Consider the following 17,322-nt stretch of genomic DNA (forward strand, 5'->3'; position numbering starts at 1 on the left):
AAAAAAAAAAGAAAAAGAAAAAAAAACAACAAAAATTAAGCCAAGTGGGGTCTGTACTTTGTTCTTATATTTTTACTGGCAAAAATGCTGCTATAGACTTCTGCAAAGCTTTATAGTTCTCAATTTACCATGGCTCTTGGATCAAGATATCAAAATGTAGTTTTAAAAAAAATCCAGAGTTGCAGAATATGGAAATTATTATGGCATATACTAGACAATCCCAAGATTTGTTTTAAAAATTTGGAGTCTAATAGACTCTTCTACTTTCTTATTGTTTATACTCTGTAATTAAGTCTCTGTGAAAGATACAGGACATGACTTTAGAGTTTATCTATCTTAATTCTTATTCTGCGATTTCAGGATCACTTGATCACTACAGCTATTAGTAAGCTCATGTTTTTGTGTAATCATACATTCTAATTTTTGCCATACTGATTTCCCTGTTCTGAAAGTATTTTTTAGAGGAGAAGAAAGAGGACTGCTGAAAATCAATAACTTTGTTTTAGAACAGTCAAGAAGTATGTATTTATCTTTTTTTTTTTCATTAAGTGAAAAGTAGTAGGGGGGAGGGGGGAAAGAAGGAAGAAATCTTTGGGCCTTAAGGAATATATAAAAGAGTGGTGGAGTTCTTAACTTTAGGTGATGACCATGATATGAATACTGAATTAAGCATATACAGCAGAAGTCAGAGTTATATGTTACTGATTGAGAAAAGTCAAATGGTAAAGAACAGCCCAGCTTCGTGTTTGTACTCTGTTAAAGCTCAGAAATTTTTTCATATTATTCTTTCATACATATATATATTTGATATAATTTTCTTTTCTTTTTTTTTTGTTTTTGTTTCACACACTATAAATGTTTTTAAAGACCTGAAGTAGAAAATTAGACAAAATGAAAAAATATATGCATTGAATATAATCCAAGCTGAGAGCTAAATAACCGTATACCATTCACAACACGAAGAGTTCCATTTCAGCCAGTGGAAATACGCTGGTGTGAGATCAGTTCTTGATCTGTCAAGATCAGTCACCTAAACAGTATGTAAAAACCATACATTTGCAAGGAAAGACAATCCTTTAATTGCTGGTGGAGGCTGGTGACATCTGAAAGTGGATAGGCCAAACTGTCATAGGTCCGAGATCAGAGCCAGTTCAGAGCATCTGGTAAAGATCACAGAGTGTTAAACTCACATCTGCCTGTGACGCAGAGCCTTGTCAGTGAACTGCAGTCCTGTGTACCGATACGCACAAACAATTGCTGATTTTAAGACCATGCAGTAAGTAGCTACTTCGCAAACTCCATTCTCTGTCTTCAGCTTTCGTGCAGTATCAAGTGGTCCAGGGGACAAATGGTTATTCTGAAGCTCTTTCATTTAAACTGTATAAGCAGAAAAAATTTACTTGGACTTTCTCTTTTACACTTTTCTCTACATGTATGAGCATGTATTATTCAGCTGCATACAAAGCTCGTCGGCTTCGTATGTCTGTAAATATATGGGCTGTGTTGAACAACTAATTGTACATTGTTGTAATAAAAGTTCTCAGTGTTCCAGTTAACTGCAAGTATTTGGAGCTACTGGAAAGACTGACAAACAAAATTAAGAAGCCATGCAGAACACCTTTGTAGTTTTTAAGAAAAAATGAATTTCATAGAGCAATATATGGATATTGATAGAAAATCATTTCTGATTTTAATGATTTGAAGGAGAGTTTCATATGCATGAAGTGGATTAGGAAATATTTAGTTTATTAATATAACCTGCATTGTTTATGTGAATCTGTTTGGCAAGTATTTTTGCCTGGGTTTAGAATTTGTTTTTATGTTGCTTATGCTCTAATTAACAGAACCCCACAATTCCCAGACATTGCAATCTAGTACCTTTTTCATATTTGTCCTCCTGCAAGTTTAATATACAACCTCCTTTGAGACTACATGGTAAACTGATGCCCCAGAGTTGTGCACCAACATTTACACCTTTATTATGTAACAGCTGTTCAAAATGCCACATTGCAATGTTCTCCTTCGCAAGCTAACAAGCGCAATATAAGCTCACAAACAATGTGTGCAAGAAAATAACCTCACTAATAAGCCTTCATCGGAGCTTCTGCTGCAGGTCTTCTCTGAATGTGTGCTAATTCTAGGGTAAGGTTTCAGCAATGAAATCCCAGAAGAGAGGACTCCAGGCTTTCTGAGTTTTTGCACAGGCAGCTGCACTGCACTTCTCCCTGTGACCGGATGGGTGCACAGGGACAGGCACTGCCTGCACAGCCTCTGTCCTGCCTTCGACTTTGGGGCACCCTCTTGGTGGCACGAACTTAGGAGATGAGTGTGAGAGAATCTAGTATTGCTTTCAGCTCAGACTGACGATGCTTACGAGACAACGGCTAAGGCATGCCAAAACTTGCAAATCATGACATTTGCTTAGTTATCCGGACAAAATGAAATGCAACAGTGGAATGTGGTTAAGTCCAGTGCACAGCTCTGCCTCCCATACTGTGAAAGGATGGGGTAGCACTGGGCAGGCATGGGATGAGAGTGCATAGTCTGATTAACTTCTGTTATAGTGTCAACTCTCCTAAATTCAGCCAGTTTAAGAAGCTGCCTTGAACTAAAAATCAGGAAGACTGTCTGCTGCTTACTGCCACTGCTGCCCACCCTCATCTGCTGATGCCTTGCTCAGATCCAGCCACTTTCTGCTCACACCTGCAGATCACGTGTGCCACAGGGGCTCAGGCAAGGTGGAAAGAAAGCGGTCAAGGACAAGAACTTGTGCTTGGTATAAAAGTGTCAGACAAAGTCCTGAGAAGCAGCAGAGAGGGGTTTTGGAAAGCTGAGAGAATGGCAAGCTAAAGAGAGAGCTTTCTCCCTAAGCAGGCCATATCCAAGAAGCTATTTGTGGCCTTCATTTTTAGAAAATAAAATCTGCTTGGAATTGAATTTTCATTGAAGCTGCTTACTGAAAAGCTGAAAGGCCCCATCTAATCCTTTTGTTGCTTTATCAGGTTGTTCTGGGAAAACAATTGCTTAATATGTTATACGGAGATCAGTTCTGACAGTATTATGTTAATGCAAGTCTCAGAGCAGATAGCAGCAGAGACAAAAATGTTGCTTAGGAAAAGTTACATCATAACAGAGTCCTACATAGTAAGTTTTGTAGTTAGATTTATATGCTGAGAAATCAAGTAATCACTGATGTTTCATGCAAGTGTCTCCAAAGCTTGGATTTAACTGGATCATATCAAGCGAGGGAGAAGAAACAGAAACAGCTTTCTAAAGTTGGAAAAAAACAGGACAGGAGAGCAGTACGGTACAGGAAGAAATGATGTGTGATGCACATGGCATCTGATTTCAATATGATGACTTTTTCCGCCCTCTTTGAAAATGTATCTGGAGTATGCCATTTGTTTTAATGTCCATGGATTGCTTGATTATTAAATTAAACATGACTTCTCTGTTCCTATCAACTTAGGAAAGATCTGCTGCTTTTGTAAAGTTACAGATGGATTTTTCAAGTAGATCTACAAACCATTAATTCAAATAATTCTTATTATCTTCAAAAGTTATTCCAACAAGTCTGGCACCTTGCAGTAGCTTTGTACCTTTGCGGTAATTTAAGAGAAGAGTTTGAAGATTGTTGTTTCTTTTTCTCGCTTTGAGATACGGTCTTTCTATTCTTACCCCTATTTGTTTCTCCCCTGGTATTTTGGCTGCCAGTTTTAGTTCTTTGGACAGCACTGTGGTCTTTGAAGTCAGAAGAAGAATGAATCTTTCCACATGATCAATAGGCATTTGGCCACCAAGTCTCCACAATGCTATTTTTAAAAATAATTACGAAAGTTTCCTGAGAGAGAAGAGAATAAATTCTTGAATGGCTAGGCATTCATCAGATGAGGCTGAGATAAGCAGATAAAATAGGGAGGCTGGATCAAACTGCTACAGCATTAAATTTTTATGCTTTTAATTTTTTTTCTCGATGAGGATGAGTTAATGCTTGGCCCGTTTGTAATATATGCTTGAGGGTTTCTTTTCTTTTAACATATTCTTCTTTTCCTCCGTTGTTAATAACAAGTAGTGAAATGCCAACGTCTCCCCTTAAATTGCAGCCCTTTTAAGACATGCATTCCAGTTGGGACTGGCATGCAGAACTTAAACAGGATAATGTCATAGCTGTGACAGCCAAGGATCCATGGGGCTCAGCTTGCCAGCCTCAGTCAAACGCTAAGAGTCAAGAAGTTTTAGGGGACTAAGAGAGAAATGCAAATGTGGGAGGTGGAGAGAGGAAGCATGAGAAAAATGAAGATAGGGCTCATTTAAGAAAAATCTCAAACTTATGAGATTTGAAGTATAGACAGAGCTGGCAGTGGAGGTCTGGCTGATGGACAGGCTAGAGAGAAAGAAAAATCTGGTAGCATTGTTGCACTGACTGTACATGGAAACCAGTAAATAGAGAATGAGTCTGCCACAATTCATAGCTTTTTCCTACTCTGAGTGCATGTGGTGCTACACTAAAAATGCAGATTAAATAGGACTGCAGCGTATCCTTTCAGGGAAGGCTACAAATGGACAAATTTACTAGAGAAATGTAATAATGCAGCTATGACTGCTTAAAAGCCAACAAGAATGTATATTGTATGCACCTAATAATATGTGTTTCTCTTTTTATGAAGACCTTTTATTTGGGAGGAAAAAATAAAAGGTATAATTTATATGTTTGTTAGATTTCTCCCATTTTAAGTAATATTTTTTTTTTCATTCATTTAACGCAGGCTAGAGATAGCACATCCTCATGCTCTCACAAATGCATAAAGAAGTTTTCAGTGTAACTATTTAGTAGAAGTAAGGGGTCTAGTCATGAATTACAAACAAGTTGAGAGTATAGTAAGGATGATCAAAATATATAGATATTTCTAATGATAAGAAAGCACCATGGGGCACGTGAGATAAAGGAATATAATACAAACTGATATGATAAATTACCCAACAATGCAGATTGTATCTTAATTGGGTCTCCCTGCCTGCAGTCAGAGGTCTCTGCTTAGCCCCTGTAAACCAATGAGGCATTGCAACTGAACTGAGATTCTCCCCTAAACGTATGGAGTTAGGTGATCAGCGTTTTCATGAATTGCAAACATCAAGTGGTTCACATTTTGGTTTTAAAAAGTGAAGGTGTGTTCCTCCCTAGAAATCAGCCTCATTAAATCAGTCTTTTGTAAATCTGGTTCTTCCAAGTTCTGCATGAACACCAGGAGTATGCAAGAATAGGATTTTTCAGCGTATTAAATCATCATATACAGAGTTCAGAAATTGAAAGCAAGGGTAGCTTAATTGTTTTCAGGCTGTAAAAGCTGTCAGATGTGATTTGAATTTGTGGGAAGTTTTCAATTCAATAGTTTTGCTCCATGTCAATTTAATTTATTTTACATGGTCTGTGCATGTTATTCTGTTAAGTGAACTCCCCGTGTATTTTGATTTTGTACAATGCAATTGCATTGGGGTATTCTGTTTTTAACTCTTTATGTTAAAACAACTTCAGTGATCAATGTGAAGAGTTATGCGTGCTCCCACACAAAACCCAGCCAAAGAAACAGAGAAAAGTATTAAGAAAAAAAAAGGCAAAGAATTTCCAGTCCCTCACAATATTTTTCTTGAGCTCATATTGTTACTCCTGTATGAGAAATGTTCATCTAGAGGGAGGTCCTTAAGGCAAATGCTGCCATCTAGAGAGAAACAGAAAGAAAGTACACAATGTACTTAGTGTTACTTTTATTTCCAGAGAGCCCCAGGAGGATCTGGACAGGAGACCCCAAGATGGACTGCAGTGTCAGAGATGGGAGACATTGGGATGCCTTTCCAGCAGCTGTTGGCTAGAAGTAGTCAGGTAATTCACACAGACATTAAGCAAAAAAAAATGGAAAACTCTGATGAAGTGGTTTGAGTAGGTACAAAAAATAATGAATGACTCTTCTTAGGCATTTAAAATTATTTCAGGATTGAAGACTTTTTTCCTTACCATTTCAATTTTTTTTCTGAGAAAAGCTTTTATTCTAAATTTATTTTGTTTGAAGGAAGAGATGCAAAAGAAGCTTGCGTTATTTGCTGTCTGTTGTTCATCTACCTCTTTTTTTCATGTCACAAAGCCTCTCTGTTTACTCTTCAGCTGGTTTTTAGAATTAGGATTGCAAAATTCAAATAGAATGACACACACACAAAGAAACCACTGAAAATACCTGAAAGACAAGAAAGAAAAGTGGGGATTTACCTTGTCTCAGCATATTATGTGTGCAGCTATATAAACATCCCAGTGTGTTCAAAGACTGAGCTATGCATGTTAAGCCTGAATAGCAAAAATGAATTCTTGTAGGTACTTTCAAAACTCTGCCAGCAGTAGCATTTCTCTGGGCATAATGAAGATGACTCATTACAAACTAGTGAGTGAGAAGAGCCTGCAAATAATTCTACACATGCTCAACCTTGTTATACCCATTTATTTCTCTGAAATTATTTGTACGGAGTTAACCATGAGTGATTCAGTGTTCCAGTTTGAAATGTTCAAAGAATAAGCCTCGTAAAAATAAGGTGGGTGTAACACATCACAAGTGTGCTTTTTTTTTTTTTTTTTTTTAGACAAGTATGTTTCAATGTCAATGAGTAAAACAACGTAATGACTTAGAAAGCTCACTCTGGTATATTCTTAATGGCCACTTTTCTTTAGTATGGTACGCAGTTAATGGCAAACTCAACTACCTTGGTAATGATGTAGGCAGGCAGCATGTGAGAAACAATATAAGGCAACCTCCGTGTCTCTCCTCTGGAGTACCCAAAAAATGTTTGAAGTCTTAGAGTTTAGGCGAGTTTAGATGCTTCTCCCTAAGTTGTGTCCTGCAAATGGAAAGGGAGCATGGGAGGAGAACCATAATTTTTTCCAAGCGTGTATTTGCCGAGAAGTGTGCTTACACTGTAAATGAATTTGGATTTTCATCTGAAAACTGTCAAGGGGCTGGAGGCCTTTTGAAGAAGTACTAGTAATCATTCCAGAATTTTACGTATATTTATAACATATATAATGGTAGCAGGTTATCTGTGACTTAGGAATTGCTGAGATTGAGGGACAGACGTTTCTCCTTATTTTCCATGTGAAATAAAAATATAGAGATCTTCGGAGCTCTGTAATGAATTCAAAGTAAATCATTCCTCAAACTGTTTTTAAATATTATTTGATAAGTGAGACATTGTCCTGGCGGTTATAATGCATATTGGCATCAGTAATATTTTCCACCTGGAAACATTTTTGTCCCTCATATTTCATATCCAAACCCTTTTGTGCAGTATGATTATAATGTAAATCGCTCAAGGATAACCTATACACAACGCAATGGAGTCAGAGGAAGGCTAGTTCTGCCATCCACCATAAAATATTCTGAAATCACAGAACAGATTCTTCTTTTCTCCACACCTCTTCCCAGACTTTTGATGCTGACATTTGTATCCAAAAGCCTGGACAGATGAAACTTCGTTCCTTTGTTCTTTCAGTTCTGATGTTAGCTGGTTTTTAAGCACATGACATGGTAACTAATGCAGCAGAAAAGCAATGCTTACCAGCCATTTTTATTTCATGGATGAGGAAACCTCAAGTTTGAAGTTGCAAAGCAAGAAGCTCAATCTATCCCTTTAACTACACAACAAATGGAATATGATTTTTAATATATTTTCTCTCTGGCTGCCATAGAAGATTAGAGAAATGAAATATAGATTTCATAGTGAGGCAAGGGCATGTTTTGAAGTGGCAGTTCCATATGTTACAAAAAAAAGGGAAAAAAAAAATCACAGATGCCTGAAAATGATGGGAAGCTTGTGATTTTCCACAAACACATGAAAACTTCCCAAAGGCAAATTCCCTGCTTTCATCAAAATACCCACGAGTCTCTTCTATTCTCTAGCATATGGTACTGTCTATAAAACACTTCAACCTTCCAGAATGCCAGTGATGCAATTCTACATTCCTAGATTGGGATATTTTTTGCTCTTGTTTAGGATTATTTATTTACTTTGCAAGACCCTTCTCACAGTTCTGTTCAGAATGATCAGTTGTTTATTATGACTAGAGAGAGCGGTATCTTAGAAAAAACAGATACGAACAAAATAGTTAAGATAGATTAAGAATGGGTTTGCAGTAAGCCAACCTTCAAATTATTTATGAGATTTTGAAAATGCAGATGGGATCTTTCATCCTCCTCTTCATTTTTTGTTCTTTGTGTATGGACTTTCTGTTTTTTCCAAGGATTGCTGAACATAGTCATGGGATTGTATGGACAAGGGTCATAAAATATTCCAGTGTAACTTCATGTTGAAATTACTAACGTAGCAAGATTCAGAATTGTAATTTTAGTTCATAACAAATCCAGCACCTGTAGTAAGATTGCCAAACCATGGATTTAATTGGGAGTTTGTGGGTTCTCACATAACTGCTAAATCTGTCCAGAAAATGTGCGTTCTCTTTGGGTTTGGTTTGGTTTGGTTGTTTGCTTGCTTGCTTGTTTGTTGTTTTTTGTTTGTTTGTTTGTTTAACTCTTGGCTTGTAGCATGTAATTATAATGGTTAGAATTAGGTATATTACTGTACAATGAAAATTTCCAGTTTTCCACTAGTAGTGTTTTTATTAGTGTGTAGGATAAGGAGCAAACTGAAGGGAGGGAAGGAGCTGGATACGGAAATAGCTTTGGGTCCGTGAGGCCAGTCCTAGTCACACACACAATTGCTCAAGGGAAGCTACAATTCAGAGCAGGCTTGAGAGACAAGAAAGAAGCAGGGTCTGTTTTTAATATGTGTCTGCATCTATATTATGCTGAAAAGTCTATGAAGCTATAAACTGAACAATATACACTACAAATTCATTTTCTCTTTAATGCAAATATAAGGCGACTAAAGTTGCATAGATTTTTAATGCCTAAAATTCATCCAGTTCCAGGATGAAAATCTGGTATCACAAGAAGTCAGTGGAAAACTTGCCCGCCCCAGATCTAGTAAGCTAATAGCTTCATTATCCAGTGATCTTTCATCTTACCATGTTTTCAAACTTATTTTAAAACAGCTTTCCAAACAAGGAAGCTTCACCTGGAATCTAGTTCATGTTAAAACCCGCCCACATGAAATGTCTTATTTCTGAATGTCTCTGCACTGTTTATAGAGTGAAGATGGTCCTGGATTCAGAACAAACTCAGGACTAATTTTCATATAATTGAAAAAAAAAAAAAAGAATTTCTCCATAAACTAGGTGCTTGAAATTAAATTAATAGCACCTTCTGTTTTAGATACCCATAGGATGGAATAAAAAAAAAAATCATAATTTATTTTCTGCTATATTTGCTGGGCATATCTTTGGTGACTTTTATGTGACCTTTTGCTGGAAAAAACTGGAACATATGCAATGCCTATAAACAGGTATAGGCATGCACAAATGCACATATAAATTAGAAAAGGTACAACTGCCAAATGCGTCTAATATAGCTGGCATGAACAGCATTAAGTTTTCTCTCTTCTACCTGTTCCAGAACATCCTGCTGAATTTAATGGTAAGCTCTTCCCAGTTCTTCCTTTCTCTTCCCTTCTTTTCCACATTTAGTGAGAAAGAGATTGTTTAAAGTCAAAGAATGACAGAAATTTATTCCAGAGAATACACTGCATTTTGTTTGATATTTTTCTATTTAAGTTACTGTCAACGGTGAAAAATAGGTACTCTGTTATATTTATTTTGTAGAAATTATACATTAAACAAATTGAATGACAATATGTTCAGTTTATTCCTACAAGTGTCTGTTTAGATCTAGTAAATGTGATTGCTTCTTAGTAGTCCTAAGTTCTGGTCCTGTAAAGGGGTTTTATTTCCATTCACTAATATATTACAGAATATACAATATTCTTCCTTTTTTTTTCCATTGAATAAAACATGCTAGCCCAGGTCACATAAATTTGATCTGTTCATAAACATAAAACATTTTAAAACAGATGAAAGAAATTAGAAGATTCTTTTAGCAGTGGTTTGTAAAAGGGCATTTTACAGGAATATATTTGAAGTGGACACATCGTGTTCTACAGTGCCTTTCTTTGTAAAGACATTTCAAAATACAACTCCATGCAAGGTCAGTGTTACAAAAGAGCGATATGGTGCCACAAGAGCAGTGGTAGTTTGTAATTGCTTTTTCTTACATTATATAATTGGACAGTAATGTAGATTTAAAGATATGAGTGAAACTGCAGTGAGAACTGAATTATGAGAGTGGACAGGATCTGGAATCTGTTGAAGACTGGAGATAAAGTCACTTAATTTTGGAACAAGCAGTACCAAATCTGAACTAGCTGGAATGTTGATTTTATTTTGTCTAAAAGATGGCATCCCCAGGATATAAATTCGTAACACTATTCCTAAGTGCTTGGTTCAATACTGACATATAGGGAAATCTTCCAAGAAATCAAGGCCAAGAACATCTATCTTATTAGACATAAGCATTCCTTATTTAATAACCATTTCCAGTGACACAGTTTGGGCCTAGTTTTACAGCTGTTTTGTTCTTCTTTGTATATTGATCCTTTCTGTCTCACTAGACATCAGATACTGATTATCACCGAGTGACCTACCACAAAGATTTGTGATAGGAGTTCTCCACCTACCTCTAGCAAATGTGACAAGAGGAATGAATTGTTGACAGGTTTCAAAAGACTCCTCAACATTTCTTTTTGGATTTTAAAAAAAAAAAAAAAAGTTTATTAAGTAAAATTCAAAAGAATATTCTACTTTCTGCAAACAAATTAGTTTGTCCTGTGTGTTGAACTATGCCCCCAGTCACTCCTAAACCATTGTTGTTGCCTGATTTGATTGTCCAGTGACCTGTGCTTGGCTTCTGTTTGTGCTGTCTGTGCTTAATGTTTGGTTTCCATCTATCATGATACTACCTTTCTCCTGAATGATAAACTCTGCATTCAACTAATAGAAAGAGCTATAAAAATTAACCTAGTTAACTTTTATTAGCTTGTTTTGGTCCACTACAAACAGGGTGCGACAAGACGCACCCCTGACCCGAGCACCTTCATCATCAACTTCTGCCATGTGACATGTCTGGCATATTCCAGATAGGTGGAGCTGATCTCTAAACGTCATTTCAAAAACACATGGATTAGGCAGTCTCTTGCTCATAGTAAAACATGATGCAGAAGAGTCTGAGCTATATTTCCATCGCGTCCCGAGCAGACCACGTAGTAGAGCTGTGAAAGCTAGTATAGCTTCCTGTATAGCATGGAAGGACTTTTACAAAACTGAACAATTTATTTCTGTTTGGACTTGCTGTCCATTCCATCCTGGAAGACAAAATGTTGCACTCACACACTGGGACTCATCTGGCCAAAGTCAGATACCTGCATCTAAACTGGTCGCTTCTGGGAACTGTTCAGAGGAAAGTAATGAGTGCAGGCCAGCTCAGTCTGAAATACTTGTTGAAATTCATCAGATGAATAATGCATAAAAATGGTCTATAATTCTTTGTTGTGGGGAGGAAGTAAGTATTCTACTCGGACTCCAGTCTCCAGTGTGGATATCTCAAGTTAGGTGAGCTGGATCCCACCCATTAAACCTTTGTTAGGCCTATTAATGTGGTAGCATTCCTCAAGATGTATGTCCACAGTGAAAATACTTCTAGAGTCTACTGGCATTTTTTTCCTTTAATCAAGCTGTCTTTTTCAGAACATATTACATATTAATTCCATTCCAAATCTAGTCACCATATTTTAAAATATGTAAATTAGAAGTGCTTTCAGCTTTCTTAAATACAGGCACAAAATTTAAAATAAATAATTAAATTGCAAGAACCTGAAAGCACATCTAAAGTTGCAGAGCAGGACTGGTATGCAAAGAACAGACTGTGATCTGTGGATCATTAAACTACCTACACATACCTTAACCTAATCTCTGGGCAGTAAAACCTAATCTCAGGGTCTGTCTTATAATGGCCACTGTTTCTCATGCTTCAGAATAAGAAGAAATGATTTCCCTTCTACTTATAGGTTAAATCCTTGCTACTGATGCTCTTCGATGAAGACTGAATTAATGGGATCACTAGAGACACAAAACCTATTTTGCCAAAATGCAGACAAACTGTCAGCCCCTTCATTCTTGCTCCTTGTTTGAGGCAGCACTCCAACTGCTGAAAAACTGCTGAGAAAACCGCTGAATAATGTGATAAATTGAAAAGAGTGGGTTTTTCAGCTTTCAGAAATTCTAGAAGATTGATTTTTAAATTATTTCAAAATAAATTTGAAAACTACTGCAACTACCATTTCCATCCAGGTGAATGAATATTAGATAATTTTAATTTAATGATTTAATCGACTGCAGGTTTCTTAGACATTTTGCCAGTCTGTTCTGCAGTGAACTTATGTCTTATTATGCAGGCATACATTGCTCAGCATATATGGAGCTAGCATGTCCAAGGCTATCTTAACCTGTCTCAGAAATAACTAGTAGTTTATTTTTCCCTCTCTTAAACAGGCAAACATACATAATTCTTAGGATTTTATCAATTGGAGGCTTCAGTTACAAAATGAGCGTATGCATCTACAAAATTGGTTTGCTGTTTTCTAAGGCTTTGTCTCAACGTCTTAATATTAATGCATAGAAGAACTCACTTTTCACGCTGAAAAAGCCTATTTTCCCATTCTCCTTCCCTCCCCCAGCATTGCCAAATGTGTCTGTAGCTTGATGGCATCTTTCCAGAGAGCGATGAACAGGTCAGATCAGCAACCAACTTTTTATCCATTGACATACAGACTGACTGATGGAAACTTCTAACAGCCTTAAGACTTTAAGCCGCAGTACAAGAGTTTACATCAGACCCTTCACAGAAGGGGAAAGCCGTTTAATCCCAGAAACTGTTAAAACTTCCCACAAGACAAAATAAACTACTGTGGTATAGGGTTTGTGTATTCTATTTATTATTTCTAAACAATTCAGTATGAAAGATAATAAACTTAGATCTCTGTGATTTTTCTATTTAATTTGGCATTGGTACTTGAGTGATCTGCCTCAGATGGCAAGACTTTTATTCTCTGCCACTCAGCTTTCCCTGTGAGTGCCTTCAATTGTCAGGTAGTGTTGGGAATCTTGCTCCCTCGTTTCATTGCAAAAGAATGACGTTTTGAAAGTTGAGTAATTTTGTGTTGCAAGTTGGATTTCCAGCTATCACTTAGTTTTAAGGTAAAATTGTAACTTTTCTTGTATTATTACTTTACTACAAATATCAGTATGAGATTTCAAATCCCTTAATATTCAGTGGAATAATTTTACAGTGCAATCTATGAAATCTAAGAAACCTAAGCATGAACCAACTTCAGCAGCATCTATCGCCTGTTTTTAGTAACAGATGCAAAAGCTGTCTTGCATTCTGCTTGCCAACCAGCAACCAGAGCCATGTTACTGCCAGCCTGCAGCTGGTATCTCCTAACAATGATTCTCCTCCAAATGCAAGAAGGGTTTTCAATACTTTTTGTATAGTTTGTACCCATAGAGGTTAGATGAGGGTGTGACCATTTCCTGCAAAGTACAGCCATTAACACAGGACTGTAACTTTTGCTAAAAATTACATTAGAAGGTGGTGGCATGCTGTTAGGGAGATCATCAATAAATTCAGATTGCTCAGATATTTTTAAAGCCAACCAATATGTATGAACCAATGAAACTTCTAATATCTTCATTAAAAGCTTTAATTTCTCATTATTCGCATGATTATCCACATATTCTAAAATGACAAAGCACCAAAACCCTCTTGCAAACCCTCTCTACACCATTTGCATTACTTCACAACTTAATATGATTTATGTGTGTCATCATTTGAGATCATAGCAGGCATACATCATCATTTAAAGATGAATTTAACAGAACTGTCCAATTCCTGACATCTTAATTCTCACTCTAAAGAAATAAAAATATGTCTTAGATAAAGAATTTGCTGTCCATTTTTAAAGCTTTTTGTTTGTTCATTTTCACTCAGCCTAGGCCTCATTTACCACAGGATTTGTGCGGGATCCTTCTGGAGTGCCTCAGAGTTGTTAAGTGACAATCTAAAAGCCGATTTAGGATTAGCTAGCTTAACCAGGTGAACTGAGGGTTTCACTTTGATTGGGTAGAAAAGCCGTAGCTGTGCTTGGAAGTCCATATTGTGATACTGAAGGGCTTTATCAACATCCTGAGAGGAGTGCATTCAGAATAGGTGATGATGCGAATCTCACTAATCAGTGAAGGATTATCTGAGGCTCAAAGCTATACTACTTCTAATTCCTTCTTCATGACGCTGTTCATGCACTGCAAAATGATCTAGTGCAACACCAGAAGTATAAATATTAGATGAGACTCTTCAGTATCTTAATTAGCACTTTCGAAGGGAGCAGTTCTTGAATAGCCAGGGTTAATCAGATGTTTAAAAAAAAGCCCAAACCCAGAAACATAGCAGAAATCTGTGATGATTTCAAATGTACAGTGACTGACACCATGTCATACACAGCACATACCACTTTACTAATTTTAAAAACAGTTCCAGCATCAACTCGGATGCAAAGTTATCGACAGGATTCAGTATTTGTAGTATTTCTAGTCCTAGTCCCCCTCCACCCCATCACTGTGCTGAAGAAGGCAATCCTGCATAACTCTGTCCTCTTATTGAAATATGTGAAATTCGCCATTGTAGGACAGCTCTTGTGTGGACTAGGAGTGTACTCGTAACCTGCAGAGTCATTTAAAATGGTTTTCCCTATACACATGTTTTTAAGCAGAAAAAAAAAAAAAAGGAGAAAACTCATGAAACACTGAACGTACAATTTTTTTGTTGCTTTTGTGGTTTTTGGTTGTTTGTTTATTCTCCCAGTGCATTTAACAGAGTAACAAGCTATGAAACATGGAACTAACAACAAAACAAAATTATCCATTTCCTATCAAAAATCCTATGCTTGCCATTATAGTAAATAACAGTTTTTCTGAATTGGAAAACTCATATATCTATTTTTATGGAGTCAATGTTGGTGAAGCAAGAGCTTCACTACACACATTGTCAAAATGACAGAACAAGATATCTTTAATTCTTAACATCCAGTTAGGTCTAGTATCTACAAGACCACCAACAGAGTAAGGGATTGTTTCCCAGCACTTCTTGTAGTGTTTTATATTCTTCAGTATCCCTGGCTTCTTACCATACTTGTTTTAGTCTTCTAGCTTGCAAGAAAAGTATTTACAAGTAATTGGCAGCTCTTAAAATTACACCCTCTCCTCCTGCCCTGTAATTTTAAGCAATATATAGAGGAAAGATGGGCCATGAATAAAAACTCAGATTTGAGGAAGTCTAACCACCAAAGAAGTACAAATACAGGATTTGACTTTGCAGAATAGGATTATTCATGGAATATCTCCCTGTAATAAAATTTTTAAATGGATAGCTCAAGTTTTTTCATGTTACAACATTTTAGTTTAATTCACTTATGTAAATGAAGTTCAAAAAAAAAAAAAACTCTTTTATTTTACCAGAAGTGTCATTACTCATTATCAGAAACATCCATTTAAAGTTCAGAAACAATAAAAATGGAAAACATCTGTCATTAAGGGGGGTTAATTTATTCTTAAATTGTATTGCTGTATGTAAGATTGTGTTCCAATGGGTATACTTCTGCTTAACATTTGAAGTACAACATGTAAAGCCCACTTTCAAGTGGGCTTGCAATATTTCTATGAAAAGCAATAAAATAAACATCTTAGAAACCAGACATTTTAAACACAAGTAATGTATTTCATTTTAATACTGTTTTTAAAACCAGATAGCGAGGTTTTATCTCCTGCTTTCTATGATACCAAGAAAACATACATCCAGGTAGACTTCACATATTGTGTCAGAGGGCTTCCATTTCTATCACTCCTTAATGATGAATGAGGTGGTTTTTCTAAACAAATAAGCACTTCAGAGAGTTACCCTTGACAGGGCTGTTAATCCTGGGAGTCCGCCTTATCGTTGCAGAATTCAAGGGCTGAAGTTGTACAGTATCCCTGTACTGCCTGTCTCTTACGCTGCCGCTCTGGCTGAAGTTGGGACGTAGCTATTTCACATCTTGCATGTAAGGCCATGCTCAGAGCTTCTGTTCTGGTGTGCTTGCAGATAGAGGGGCTTATCATCTTAGTAGGCACTGGCCCTCTTATATCTGGCGGAGTTTCTCATTCAGATGGATGTGTTATAATCAGGCTGCTTTCAGTGGTGTCTTGTTTCCCTTGCAGTCTTTCTTCAGTGAATGCAATGAATTTTGGACTATAATGTAAAGCTTTCCTTGAGTGTTACAGAACATCAAGGCAAGTGAGATCACATTCTTCTGTCACAAATGTATTAAAGATATGGTCCATAAGCACAATAGGGCTTCAAAAATGGCAATTCTGAAAAAATGCAGAAAATCCGTCTTACAAATTTGCATACCTGGAAGCTGCTATTGTGCTTAATATCACCATTAAAACTATAACACATTTCAGAAGAAACAGCTTATAGTGTTATTCTAGTGATTAATTGTGGAATCTGGACCCATTTTCACGATTGAAAGCCATTATCAAGTAGCCTTTCAAATTTCTTTCATCCTTTTCCTCTATCACCTCTTAAATCCCTTCCACACCACCTGCCACAGAAATTTGGAACACCACCAGGATCATTTGAAAATAACAAGTGAATATTTTTTCATCCCCATCATGTTTCTTATCCCTTAGAAGGCTGAGAACAGGCATGTGACATCAGCTGCTGTTTGAAAATCAAAGTATAATGTGTTTTCAGTTTATAAAATATTCAAAAGCACAGGCTAAAAGGCTAACTTTAAGGAATTGGTTACACTGCTAGATAGCAAGAGCTGTTTGTCCCTTTTATCAATGTTACTTCTCCCCCTTTCCTTCCCCCCCCCCCCCCCCCCCTCGTTTTCTCCCTTATTTTTTTCTTAAGGACTGAATGCAAAGAAAATGTAAATTTTGATGCCTTGGGCCTTGGAAAGATAGGAAGGAAAAAGATAATGCCAAAAAATAAATAAGGACGATGGAGCAAACAGAGGGTCTCTTTTGATGTGACATCAGTAGTTTCTTTGACTAGTTTCATTGCTTGTCCATCCAAAAGATCCCTAATGCAAAGTATTAGCTTTGCAAAAGCTTTTCTGAACACTAGGAATGAAAGCAGGCATTTATACTGTACTAACTTTCATTCCAGGTTCTCAGAGCTCTGCATAAATAAGAATTGTCAGAGGTACCATGTGAGATAGATGTTTTAGCACCCACTT

At 36.7% G+C, this 17,322-nt stretch overlaps 1 protein-coding gene across 8 annotated transcripts in view; it reads left to right on the top strand.

Moving 5' to 3' along the window:
* Nucleotides 1-17,322, top strand: part of FAM241A (family with sequence similarity 241 member A) — a 321,403-nt gene that overhangs the window by 170,088 nt on the left and 133,993 nt on the right. For all 8 annotated transcript variants that reach the window (XR_010831298.1, XM_013185343.3, XM_066996449.1 and 5 more), the window contains one exon: nucleotides 5,774-5,878. Coding sequence is in view for 7 of the 8 variants with exons in the window: in XM_013185343.3 (XP_013040797.1) it covers nucleotides 5,774-5,878 (105 nt within the window). In the remaining variant the exon portion in view is untranslated. The remainder of the gene's footprint in view (nucleotides 1-5,773; nucleotides 5,879-17,322) is intronic.

Source organism: Anser cygnoides, chromosome 4 (genome assembly GCF_040182565.1).
Source record: "Anser cygnoides isolate HZ-2024a breed goose chromosome 4, Taihu_goose_T2T_genome, whole genome shotgun sequence".
Taxonomy (NCBI): Eukaryota; Metazoa; Chordata; class Aves; order Anseriformes; family Anatidae; genus Anser; species Anser cygnoides.